Raw genomic sequence first — 13,613 nt, forward strand, 5'->3', positions numbered from 1 at the left:
ACCGTGTCGTCACTTTCAATCCCTTGGTGCTAAAATGTGACGGTTATTTTACCTCGTGGATAAAGTTATCCATAATACGCTTGCTGAATATTTTATCTAAGTACAAGCTTCCTAGATAGCTCACCAAATATTTAAATAAAATAAACGGAATAGGCGCATACTACTTCATCTTAGAATATAATAAATATACTATACCCCTAATACTATTGGATCGTTTGAGTTTTATTGTGAAATTAAATAATTGTATGCACGATGATCAGCGAAACTAATTTATTTATACTTAAGACATGTTAAACGGTGGTAAATCCCTAATACTCGTACATTGTTACACTATTAGTTGGATATGTTTATGTATTAATAAATAATATTGATAGAAATAACCTATGCTACGCACAGCACGGCTGCGGCTCCGCTTTCCTATGTAAACACGTGCAAGTGCATTTCATGATTTTTGTATAAAAAGTATTTTCAACATTTCCATGTTTTGCGGTGAATGAATGGATCCGGACGAGTAGATAAAACGCTTCGTGACTCGCATGTCGAATTACAACTAAGCGAATGTTGTCTTTGGTAATGCATACCTACGTAGAACAATGCATAAATGGCGAGTATCTCAGGTTGCTGTAGTTTTTGTAAACGTTTCATAAATACGGTACTAAGTCTTGTGGGGTCGAAGGTGAGACAGCGTTTCTCAGCGCAAATAGCTAGCACAATAGCTGCTGCGTGCGACTTGCGACCCACGGGCGGTGGAATCGCACGCACCGTGCGAATGCGAACACCCACACGCAATTACTACCCACTATAATGTGATACACAATTTCGGACTCATTTATTTTGAAGTAGATTCGATATACTTCTTTGCTTTCAGCTGAAACATTTTGGATCAAGCTGGATTTGAAGAGGGATTGACTATCATGTCCCCTGATGTACGAATATGCTCTGCAATCTAATTACCGCCACGGTTTTTATAGGCGTTATACTATGTGTATCACAGATATACTCGTATTGCACAAAATTATCACCAAAAAATATAACCGGACAGGTACGTTATCAATATTACAAGTAGTTAAAACATGGGCACAGATTATATAATAGTTCTTACGAACAGATACTAATCTCTCAAACGCAAATACCTACCGTTTTGATACCTACACAAAAATACAACCTTTAGCGCGCCACTCCCCGCAAAACACGCACCGGAACGACGGTAGGGTTGCCTACGCTTAGAAATGTTTATACAAATAAGTACCTACCTACTTAAACTATAGATTCAACAGAAGATCTTCTCAGATGGTTTGCCTCCTACCTCCAAAACCGCACCCAAAGTGTAAACGTTAATGGGTACATCTCATCACCTTAAAACGTAACGTCCGGTGTGCCTCAAGGGTCGATTATCGGCCCACTTCTATTTGTCTTGTTTATCAATGACATCTCGTTGTGTTTCAAGCATTGCAAGTTTTTGTTATACGCTGATGATTTAAAAATCTATCGAATAATTCGATCGTACGATGACGTCCAACTTGTTCAAGACGACCTAAATAGACTGAATGAATATTGTATAAATAATAAACTATTCTGGCATATAGCAAATGCAAGCACATGATTTTTGCAAGAAAACACAACATCGTACATAGCTCATTTCAAATCAACAACATTACTCTGGATAACGCTATAAATATACGCGACCTGGGTATTGTCCTCGATGCCAAACTCACCCTGGATACCCATATACCAAATGTTGGGCTTTGTAATACGGACTACCAAGCCTTTCAAACAAAAGCTTAGTTAATGTTCCTCTTTAACTCCTTAGTGCGGTCCGTTCTCGAGTATGCCTTAGTAGCATGGAACCCGTTTTACAAAACCTATGCAGATAAAATAGAGATGGTACAAACAAAAAATTTACGCTACTTAAACTACAAGATGAGGTTGCCTTGTTGTTCTTACGATCAGCTTTTAACCAATTACAGCCAGCTGTCTTTGCAGGACAGACGATCAATCGCTGACGCTGTTATGCTTCGTAACATCTGTTCGAACCAAATCAACTGCCCGCAACTTTTAGCGAGTGTACAGTTCCGTGCCCCTCGTAAACCGACCAGAAGTAAAAACCTTTTTGTTCTTCCCAAAATAAGGACCAATGCTGGAAAGCGTGCTGCGTTATACAGACTATGTAGCTACCACTATACATTTCTAAATGAAATTGATGTATTCTCATGCTCCCGCTCCCAGTTCAAGTATGCTGTTACTAAAATATATCTTTAAATGTCTCTTATCATTCTTATGTCATCTTAGTAATGTAAGCTTTACCTTTTAATCCCCTAAGCATACAACAGTTCAGCTACCAACAATGTACTTTTAACGCACGGTTTTGTTGTATCCAAATTTAGCAAAGTATTATCGCATTGCGCATCTGAATATAGAGAGAGATAGTAGAGAATGCCTTCTGGCATTAAGTCCGCCATTTGTACTCTTCATGTATTGGGCAATAAAGTTTAAATAAATAAATAAATATACTATGTGTTCATAGTGAGATATATCCAAGGAAACATCTGTATCTATACATGTTAGTTCTATTGTTGTTTCTTGTATGATTGTTTCTATGTTATCTCCGAAATATATAAAATAAAAAATAAAATAAAGTATTACCCCATAAAAAGTTATCAAATTACATTAATTAATTAAAATCAATAGAAAAAAAAGGTAATTAGTAAATAAGAATGGTATAAGTCGTCGCAAACGTGGTTACGTGAATTAGTTACAAATCAGTAAATATCATTGTAATGAATGTCATTAACCCCTGGCTGTAACGCGTTAATGATTTAGATATTGTACGTAGGTAATATAGTATACAATCTAATCAAAACAGGTATTTATTAAACAATAAGATTGCGAACGTCAATTTACGCAACTGAGAGATTTGTTTTATAGGATAGACGCTGCGTAATCTTATCTAGTACTGTCTGTACAGCGAGGGAGTAGTTTCAATGAGCTCACCATTTGTGAGTGAGCACACGCGGAGGCATCGATAACGGTGGCGATAAACAAGAAGCTCATTTTTCATTAACGGAGCGTCGAGTTTCCATGAATGGGTGCACTGAATGGAAAACGCTCGGTGCGCCCCATTCACCGCAGCGCTCGCTCGCTGCCGCTGCCGGCCAGGTAGATTACTATATTCACCGTACATTAACGCGCATCGAATTCACTATTCAAAATCTATTACGTGAAGATATAGCTGTGATCTCTGTATGTATTTTATTCTACTTTTTAGGGTTCCGTAGTCAACTAGGAACCCTTATAGTTTCGCCATGTCCGTCTGTCTGTCTGTCTGTCCGAGGCTTTGCTTCGTGGTCGTTAGTGCTAGAAAGCTGAAATTAGGCATGGATATATAAATCAATAAAGCCGACAAAGTCGTAGAATAAAATCTATTTTTTTTAGGGTACCTCCCTACACGTAAAGTGGGGGTGTTTTTTTTTATGCTTTAACCCTACAGTGTGAGATATCGATATCGATTTCGACGACCGGTTGGCCTAGTGGGTAGTGACCCTGCCTACGAAGCTGATGGTCCCGGGTTCAAATCCTGGTAAGGGCATTTATTCGTGTGATGAGCATGGATATTTGTTTCTGAGTCATGGGTGTTTTCTATGTATTTAAGTATTTATAAATATTTATATATTATATATATCGTTGTCTAAGTACCCTCAACACAAGCCTTATTGAGCTTACTGTGGGACTTAGTCAATTTGTGTAATAATGTCCTATAATATTTATTTATTATTTATTATATCGTTTGAAAGTGAATATATTCGGAGATAATCGCTCCGAAAGAAAAAAAAATGTGTCCCCGCCCCCTCTATTAATAGGTCAAAAAAAATGGTGGAAGTAGAGCTTAAGAAAGACATTAAATGAAAACTATAGCGGACATGATCAGTTTAGCTGTTTTTGAGTTATCGCATAAGTTTCCCCTTCATAGTAAAAAGACGTACTATCTACAGTTCATCCCTTGGTTAATAATCTGCTATACTTTAAGCTCCAGTTTAGCTTATTGTGACGGAAGAGTAACTACGGAACCCTACACTGAGCATGGCCCGACATGCTCTTGGCCGATTTTTTATTATTATTTCATCTGAAAGCATTTATAAGAGGATAGTGGACGACTGGAACTTCATACAAACGTAGTTCACATTTTCCTCTGAAAGATATTTTTACACAATTATATGTATATTAATCATAGCTATGCCCCTTAGTTAGACTTTCTTAGAGTTTTTATTATATTATTATAAATGTTAGGAGAAAAAATCAATTTACTTATAAATTTTATCTTATTTCCCATAATTCGGAGAGAGGGTGAAGTCATTTCTCACCTTCTGTACATGGATGACCTCAAATTATTTGCACCAAATAGCCAAGACTTGTTGGAGCTACTGAAAACCACCGAAGTTTTCAGTAGTGCCATCAACATGGAGTTTGGTGTCGATAAATGTGCGGTTATGCATGTACAGCGGGGGAAGGTTGTAAATTCAACAAATTTACAACTATCTGAGGCAATGTCTTTCAGATCTATCTCTGAATCAGAAACCTACAAATACCTTGGTATGTCACAGTCGTTGGGTATTGAGGACGAGGGTATTAGACAGTCGGTGAAGGAGCGCTTTTTTAGTCGGCTCACAAAAGTCCTTAACAGTCTTTTGTCAGGAGGCAACAAAGTGCGCTCCTTCAACGCCTGGGTAATGCCCTTACTCACATACTCCTTTGGCATACTAAGGTGGACTCAGACCGAACTGAACGCCCTGGACCGGAGGGTCCGACTACTGCTCACCACACACCGTATGCTGCACCCACGCTCGTCAGTTATGAGATTGTACATCCCACGGAAGTGTGGAGGTCGAGGCTTCCTAAACGCCAAAGATCTCCACAACCGCGAGGTGTGCAATCTCAGGAATTATTTCCTTAACAACGAGTGTGGGATGCATCGTGATGTGGTGGCAGTAGACAGGAACCTCACGCCGCTCTCCTTGGCAAACGAGAACTGGCGCAAACCTGTGGTACTAAGTACTGCGGATCGCAGGGCGGCATGGGAGAGTAAGGTGCTACACGGGCGGTTCTACAAGGCCCTCACGGGACCCGACGTGGACCTGCTCGCGTCGGTGAACTGGTTACGATTCGGGGACCTCTTCGGAGAAACCGAAGGTTTTGCCTGTGCAATTGCGGACGAAGTGATGATGACGAACAACTATCGGAAATATATCCTGAAGGACGGTACGGTCGACATTTGTCGGGCATGCCGCCGTCCCGGAGAGTCACTCAGGCATATCATTTCCGGTTGTTCTCATCTTGCTAACGGCGAGTACTTGCACAGACATAATCTCGTAGCCAGGATTATCCACCAGCAACTTGCTCTTCTATACGGCCTTGTGGACCGCGAAGTACCGTACTACAAGTACTCACCTGCGCCAGTTCTCGAAAATGGTCGTGCCACGCTCTATTGGGATCGATCTATTATCACTGACAGGACTATTGTAGCCAATAAGCCTGACATCGTGATAATAGATCGATCGCAACGCCGGGCCGTGCTCGTCGACATCACCATCCCCCATGACGAGAATCTCGTGAAAGCCGAGAAGGACAAATCCAGTAAGTACCTAGACTTGGCTCACGAGATAACCGCCATGTGGGATGTTGATTCGACGATCATTGTCCCGATAGTCGTTTCAGCGAACGGTCTCATAGCGAAGAGTCTCGACCAACACCTTGAGAGACTCTCGCTAGGTGGTTGGATCAAGGGTCAGATGCAGAAGGCGGTGATCTTGGACACGGCGCGGATAGTCCGGCGGTTCCTCTCCCTGCGGCCCTGACCACCGGCAGCTTGGGCCCTGCCCCGCTGCTGGCGGCACCCTAGGTTAGGTTTTTTATAATGTGTTTATATCTTTTGTATTGTTTTGTAAGTGTTTTTATATTTTACTTTTATATACATATTGTAAAAAGCCTAATCTGAGAAAAAAAGATAAATAAAGAAAAAATTAAAATATCAAACGAAGGGGCATAGGTGTGATTAATGCACATCGAATCGTGTAAAAATATTTTCTATAATGTTAACGTCCTGAGAGAAAATTGAGGACTTCATTGCACCGTTGTCCAATTTCGCCTTAAGGACGTAGACTCTGGCCACGCTAAAGGTGGCCCAGAGATAGAGGCCGATTTTTGCAGCCATTTCTATAACTACGAGAATAAACATTTGGATTAAATGTCAAATGCATTTTATTGTAAATTTATCCTAATTTGCATTCCTGTGAAAAACATAATGAAACGTACCGAGCACAAATACCGAGCTAAGTCAATGATAGAATTCTACATACGCCATTCTATAAATCGTGTACTGACTTGGCATCACTTTCGCAAGCAAAATGCCACTCAATCAAGCCGACCTGGTCAAAAACCGACTATTACAGTACTAAAACACGCCCAAGTTACAAAAGAAAGTGTTAAAGAAGGCGAGACAAAATTGTAGCAAATCTGACTGCTTCGCTTCACGAGAACTTGGATTGACCCTGTCTATATATCGGCGACTAAAGAAAGCAACTGGAATTCGAAGCAGGAAGAAAAGTCGCATCGCATCGCAGCCCCAGCGAGCAGCAAGGACAGCATTCCCAGCGGCCGAAATTTCTTCTTCGTTTTGGATGATGAAACTCACGTGCCGCTGGATCCGAGGGATTGCAAATATTCGAAACTTTCAGGTATTTGAATATTTGTTTTTTTCTGATGAGATATTCGAATAAACTTCGAATATTTTTCAGAAATAAGAAAATGAACGAGAAATCTGTTATTTATCGTGTCATTCAAAAATTATTTGCACATAGTGCAAAAATTATTGATATTTTGTAGAAATCCACTTAATTGACTAGATTTTATCATCCTACTGAGATGCCCACATTTATAAAAACGAGTCGAAACGCAAAAATTAGACGTATTCAATATTTCTAGCTCAAACTTTTAGTATGCATCGTTGCGTGAATTAATATTATTATAACTATAACTATCCAAACACGCAAGAGAATAAAATTAATTAGTAGGTAATTATTTTCCGATTTACATTTAATATTTATTTTTAGTCACTCAGTTGCCATTTTGAACCGCTCTATTCCAGTGGTTGTGTGAGAGTAAACGGATAGTTGAGTGGTTTAGCATCGAAAAGAGTGTTAGGCAAGGATGTGATGCGGCACCGTGGCTGTTTAATCTACTCATGGACAGTAGTTTGCATTGCATCATTTGAGAAATGATGAAAGTGGTCGGAGAATGAGTGGGTTACTCGACAAATGTCTTCTTTAGATCGCCTGGTATTGCTAGCGTCATCGGGTGAAGAGTTGCAGAAGATGATAACTAGAATGCATGGGTCTTTTGAAAGGAAAGAAATGAAAATAAATGTAAGCAAGACGAAATTAATGGTATTTGGAAAGGGAGAATATATGACAAACTGTGAAATTTTGATTGGTCAAGAAAGAGTGGAACAAGTGAAAGTTTGTGTATCTGGGAACCTTGTTCATTAGGGATGGTTAGCATGATAAAGACATTGAGAGACGAGTAAATTACTTAACGCTTTCACGAGCAGCCATAAAAAAGCACGGTTGGCTGTGCATAGAGGGGTGTTGGTGCCCACACTTATGTATAGTAGCGGAAATTGGGTACAGCAGAAGAGGCATCAGAGAGAGAGAGAGAGAAGTGTGTGTGGTGTGAGATTACAAGATAGAATTAGGAACAGTGTGATAAAAGAAACGTGTGGACTGAACGAAGATGTAGTGACAATAATTTAAAAAGGTATATTGAGATGGTTTCGACACGTGGAAAGAATGAGTGAAAGAAGGCTAATAAAGAGTGTATAAGGGAGAAGTAGAAGGCGGAGCTAGAAGTAGACCTCGGCGGTCTTTGTCTGATCAAATCGGAGAAATCCTGATAATTTTTGATGTTTGTTTGAGTTAGGTTTAGCTGTATTTTCACGAAGACTATCGAGAGAAAAACAATAAAAATATTATTTCCTTCATATTTGTATACCTACCGTTCCTCATTCACTGTAAAAAAAATCCCCGGCAAGACACACAGAAACTGTAACTATGGCGGATGAAATGGATATTTTCGAGTAAAAAATATATTCGAATATTCGAAAAATGAGCGGTCGAATATCAAAACAGGTCGAATATTCGACAAATTCGAATATTCGAATTCCGACGCAAGTAGTGTAGGAAGTAGCAAGAAGGAGACAGATACTAAATGTCGGATGATAAATTAGAGACACCAATCGAAGACACTTTGCTCCCGACTGGCTTAAGGCCTAAAAGCTAGTGAAAAGTCTATTTCAAAAATATATGAAAAAAGTCGAGTTTTTTTGTTTGTTTTAATGTAACAGAAAAGAATATTGTTTTTCAACTTGATGGTGTTTCTTATTTTTAGATATATCTGTTTAATTATTTTCAGACAACATATAGAAGACATAGTCATTTTGTATAACATTTTGAACCCATAAAAAGTTTAAGTTTGACACTTTCACGTTATCACTGTATATTTCCGTTTCAATATTAGATATGAGACACTTAACCATTAACAAAGGTAGAAGGTACAAGATTACAAAAGTACCTTTTCTAAATGACACGTCAAACCCTGTTACAATTATTGGCCAATTCTAGACCCAGAAAATATTAAAAACTAGATATTAATTTAGTCTTATATACTACAAATGACTTAGTAAACTAGTAAATACTAGTGGCCAAAATAAATAGGTAAAGGTTTTTGTTTTGATGCATTTATAATAGGACATTCTTAATTTTTTACGCCAAAGTTGTGGTTGTACTAGTCTGAGAATACAATGTGAGTGTGGCAGGCTCATAAGTCGTCGGGCAGATAGCGCGCGGGCGCGGCGGACGGAGCGGAGGCGGGCTCGGGTGAGAGCGCGGGCTCGCAGCGGGTCGCGCCCCGGAAGGCGTACTGCACCCTTATCGCGCCAGACACTTCGAGTTATCACGGATTTATGTGTTCGCGCCACCACTGAGTGCCAATCGTCTTGTTATTGCTAATTGTATGATATCTTTACGACAATTAGGTACTTTATCATTTAAAGAGACCTCCAAAAAACCTAAAAATATTGCAACTAATTCTAAAACACCCAGCAGGTTTGCAAACCGAGTCTGATCCGTGTTACCACTGATTACCACCTGAGAACACACCTACTTCTACAGTTTGGCGGCTAACATTGGCCCAATGCAATTTCAAATAAGTCAATTTAATCTTAATCTGATGTAAAATATCTCATCTTCAAAATTTTCCAGTTTTTTAAACACTGGCTGGGCCTAATTGGAACTAAAACAATCAATCATTAAGCTTCGAGGATGATTATTTTAACTATAACAACAGTTGGAACGTTAGATAGGACTGTGACATTTCATCTGATTATTTTTATTACAATTATTTAACATCAAGGTATAGAACAAACCTATTTGCATAAGAAATTTTTTTTTAATTTTCCTACTTCTAGTTTAAAAAATTTTTTTTCTATCATTGTCTCTAAATTATTTAAACTATAATTTGTGAAGGTACAGTCAGCATAAGAAGTAATTCAGCAGGCGATGGTTTTTCTTCTCTGAAAGTTATGCTCAGCTTATTGTGGGCACCTTACTCACTAAGTGGATTTGGCTGCCCACCGATTGGTTTATATCTCATGTGGCACTGCTTTGATAAAAAATGGGGCTGATTGTGTTTTTTTTTGGAGCGAAAATACTGATTTTTTTTTATAATATTTTTTTTTTAATAATATTAATGACTTAAATTCATTGCATGTAAAAAAGGACATTATGAGGGAAAGCAACACTGACAATTCTGCTGCATGCACATGAATGTACAGCAAGCTACAAAATCGCATGGATGCATTATGAATGGGATTCATTAAGTGGCCTTGCACTTTCAGACCTCGGTGTACCAGTGATATCATAATAGTTTAAACCACACTTGTTATATCAAAGTCCGTGCAGAGTTAGGTTAGGTGGGCTCTACACATTTCAAGCTATAAAAAGTGAAATATCATGATTATGAAGGTGAAAGAAATCAATTTCAATTCACAACCAGTTTTGCATTTACATACAATTGCATCAAGCCCAAGCCCCTTGCATGTCTTCAGTGACACTACGTTTTTTAGTACTTGTCATATAGTCTTCAACATAATTATAAGGTGTTTACATTGGTCAGAGCCATCAGACTACACATCAAGCTGAACAGAGGTTGACATATAACTGATGGTAGTGATGATGTGTCAAGAACGAGTCGGACTCGCACATGAAGGGTACCATTATTTATAAAAATGGCAAAAAAATTATGTTTGTTGTATTTTTTTTTTCTTTTTTATACTACGTCGCTGGCAAACAAGCATACGGCCTGCCTGATGGTAAGCAGTCTCCGTAGCCTATGTACACCTGCAGCTCCAGAGGAGTTACATGCGCGTTGCCGACCCTAACCCCACCCCCCTCGTTGAGCTCTGGCAACCTTACTCACCGGCAGGAACACAACACTATGAGTAGGGTCAAGTGTTATTTGGCTGCGGTTTTCTGTATGGGAGCCCCACTTAAATATTTGGGTACGGAACCCTAAAAACTGCTCTACATCTATGGGTTCCATCCATATAATATATTATAAATTATTTTAAACCCATTGCATTCAATTTTTAATCTTTAATTTGACCAATTTGTCTTGCCTAGTTTTGATTTGTGGGTTAGAAGTTGAAACTTAGATGAAACCTCAAAGCAAGTGTACTATCTATATTACCAAACTACTAAGCCACCAAGCTTTGTTGAGAAACAACAATATGCCTACTGTTTTGAAATAATGGCAGTTAGGACTTTTCAGAATTAAGAAGAAGTGAAAAGTAAGACAAGGATAAACAAGAATAGCGCTTTCTCTGCTACTTCTACTATAAGTTCCATAAGATGATCTCATTTAGTCATCTGTCTGTCCCTCTTGTCACCTAATGTAGTATTGTTCGTCTGGGATAGAAACTGACAAATTCTTGTTGTTACTCGCACAATATATATGCTGTTATTGTTTGTGTTGAAACTCAGATAGTGAAACTCATGAGTCCACAGCTATTTTGGCTGAATTTCACCTTTCCATACCAATGGAGTTTCATTCTCATTTTAAAACTATGTGTTGGATTGTAATAAAGCTTTGCACATACAATGGCATGAAGTATATCTATGCCTATGTTATAGTAAGTAAAGTTTCAGAGCAATCTAGCTAGTTACTTTAAAATGAGAGTGTATGGAGAACCGAGCTTGAAGCGGACCCTTAATGCAGTTTTTAACGGTTAGTAATTCATAACCAAAATATACTACACATACAAAAATCTGTTGTCAATCTGTTGTGTTTGTGTTTAAATTTAAAGCATAGAGTACGTAAAAGTATTGAACTTAAAGAACATCTCATTTAATGTTCCGAGTTGTAGCAGCTGACAATTAACTAGTGTAGGCCTAAGCTTGGCGTAAAGGTAGTGAAGGGAAAAAATCACAATTTTGGTGATTCATGCGTTGATTAGTTACTCACATCGAGCCCTTCTTACTAACTCTGAAATACTGGTTTATACATATATAAAACATAAAAGTTTTATCGTTAAGCACACGGTTGATATAGAAACCAACAAATACATGCAATCTTTAAACACGATATTCATTGTATGTAAGGCAAGACCAATTCATTCATAAACTGCGCGAACTGTCAAACCACCAGTTGCAAACAAAGAACATGCGTGTAATTAAATTGCTGCAGGAATGTCCTGCCTCCTAGGCCAGTTGTAATCATCGCATACCTATTTAATCAATTCGTTTGAAATAATATTCATTCATGTAGGGCACGGGAAACAAAGTTTCATTACCACCTGTTCGCTATGATGACAACAACATCGGGAGAGTTTGATTTAAATGCAGCAAGAGGAGCAAAACATTTGAAATAACATTCCCCGTCTTCAATTATAACAAACATACGGTGAAATTTACTTACCGATCTTTATTTTTAATCTTTCTTCGACTCGCACTTTACGCATATCGTCCGCCATGTTAAATCCATTACTGTTTATCTCTTTCATCCGCTGTTATCTCTTTCGGAACGAGCCTGAGCCTGTCCTGCCACTTCCGGAGTGTCGTAATGTTCTGTTCAAGTTTTTCTTCGGATGTCTTTACTGAGCGCTTGAAATCCATTCGTACAAAAACACTATGTTAGTCTCATTTATCCACATATTCCAACAAGGTTTATCATCACACACGCACAGATGGATGTTACCGCTTACATTGCGCATGTGCGCAACTAATGCATTATTTTATCAATGAATGCACTTTAAAGTTTAACTATTATAAATGTACATTGTTGAAGATAATTATTATGCGTAGAACGCGAATACTAATTTGGCTTTGCTTTAGTTAACTTGAACACTCCTTCAAAGTATCTCAAAATAAAGTTCATCAAATTATTGAATGAACAAAAATTATGAATGGACAATTACGTCACGTCACTACAAAGCGCCTGCGCGGATGTGTACTAATACTAATCGTTACAAAGCGTGGCAATATTGCAATTTTATTATTTATTGCCAGCAGCAAAAATCGGTAAATTTACAGCAATGAAAGAATCCGAACGATTTAAATAATTAATTATATAACATTATTACAATACATACCTTTTACTTAAATACATATAGCTCTAAATATTATTAAAACATGTCTAAGAAAATACAATTTTGGTAGTAAGTAAGGTTAGTAATGATAAATTATTTTTTATTGTCATGAAGTTCTTATAATATATGTATTAAATACGAACGAATAATTTTCGATTTAATTTTCCTATAAAAGCTTTAATTTTTCTGGAACTGTCTTGTCTTCACAGTCTTGCCAGAGTATTAATAAAAGGGATATGACACTGACAGTGACGTGACTGATAATGACAAGCAGCGTCTTTTGAGTATCTTATATGGAAGGTAGAAACAAGGAACAAAATCTCCATATACCAAAAATAGTCCGACAAAAACCCATAAATAAGTGGCGCTACAATACCTAGAATACTTGAGAAAAAAATCTAATCATAGACAGCGCACTTCAGTCTGTCAATAACGCCCAGAGGGCCTACCGCAACACGTCGAACGTGGTTCGCGGTAGGCCCTCTGGTGTTTAGCTACTGTAGCGCTACTCTAGAGAGATTTGGTATTTATAGCTGAAAGCTGGCCACTTTTGCAACAATTCTACCTACGGAGTTTCTATTCCTTGCCTCTACCTTCCATAGTATCTATTTTTATTTTCGGTCTAAGGTTAGGTGTGTGAATTACACAGAACTGTTGTTTATAATTCTAAGTATCCAGTTCATACATATCAATTTAGGAAATATTTATTGGTAGTCTGGCTAGTCAAATATTGTTGACAGATATTTCCATGTGGTATCACCAATTGTCTATGGTTAAAAAAAAAGCTAAAAGACTGGGAAAATCGAAAATCGTCAATTGCGGGAAATAATGACAGCTAAAACACGTTCTCTTACCGCGAAGACATCCGTCAGTCGGTTCCCGTTCGAAAGACGTTTATGGAACGAATAAAGTTCTATAGACC

General features: G+C 38.1%; 1 protein-coding gene across 2 annotated transcripts in view; it reads right to left on the reverse strand.

Moving 5' to 3' along the window:
- The window catches only part of LOC133519809 (GTPase-activating protein), a 74,013-nt gene extending 61,454 nt beyond the window's left edge, over positions 1-12,559 (reverse strand). For both annotated transcript variants that reach the window (XM_061853930.1, XM_061853921.1), the window contains exon 1: positions 12,022-12,559. In XM_061853930.1, coding sequence (XP_061709914.1) covers positions 12,022-12,106 — 85 coding nt within the window. In that variant the 5' untranslated portion in view covers positions 12,107-12,559. The remainder of the gene's footprint in view (positions 1-12,021) is intronic.
- Positions 12,560-13,613: the final 1,054 nt, after the last annotated feature.

This window comes from Cydia pomonella, chromosome 1 (genome assembly GCF_033807575.1).
Source record: "Cydia pomonella isolate Wapato2018A chromosome 1, ilCydPomo1, whole genome shotgun sequence".
Taxonomy (NCBI): domain Eukaryota; kingdom Metazoa; phylum Arthropoda; class Insecta; order Lepidoptera; family Tortricidae; genus Cydia; species Cydia pomonella.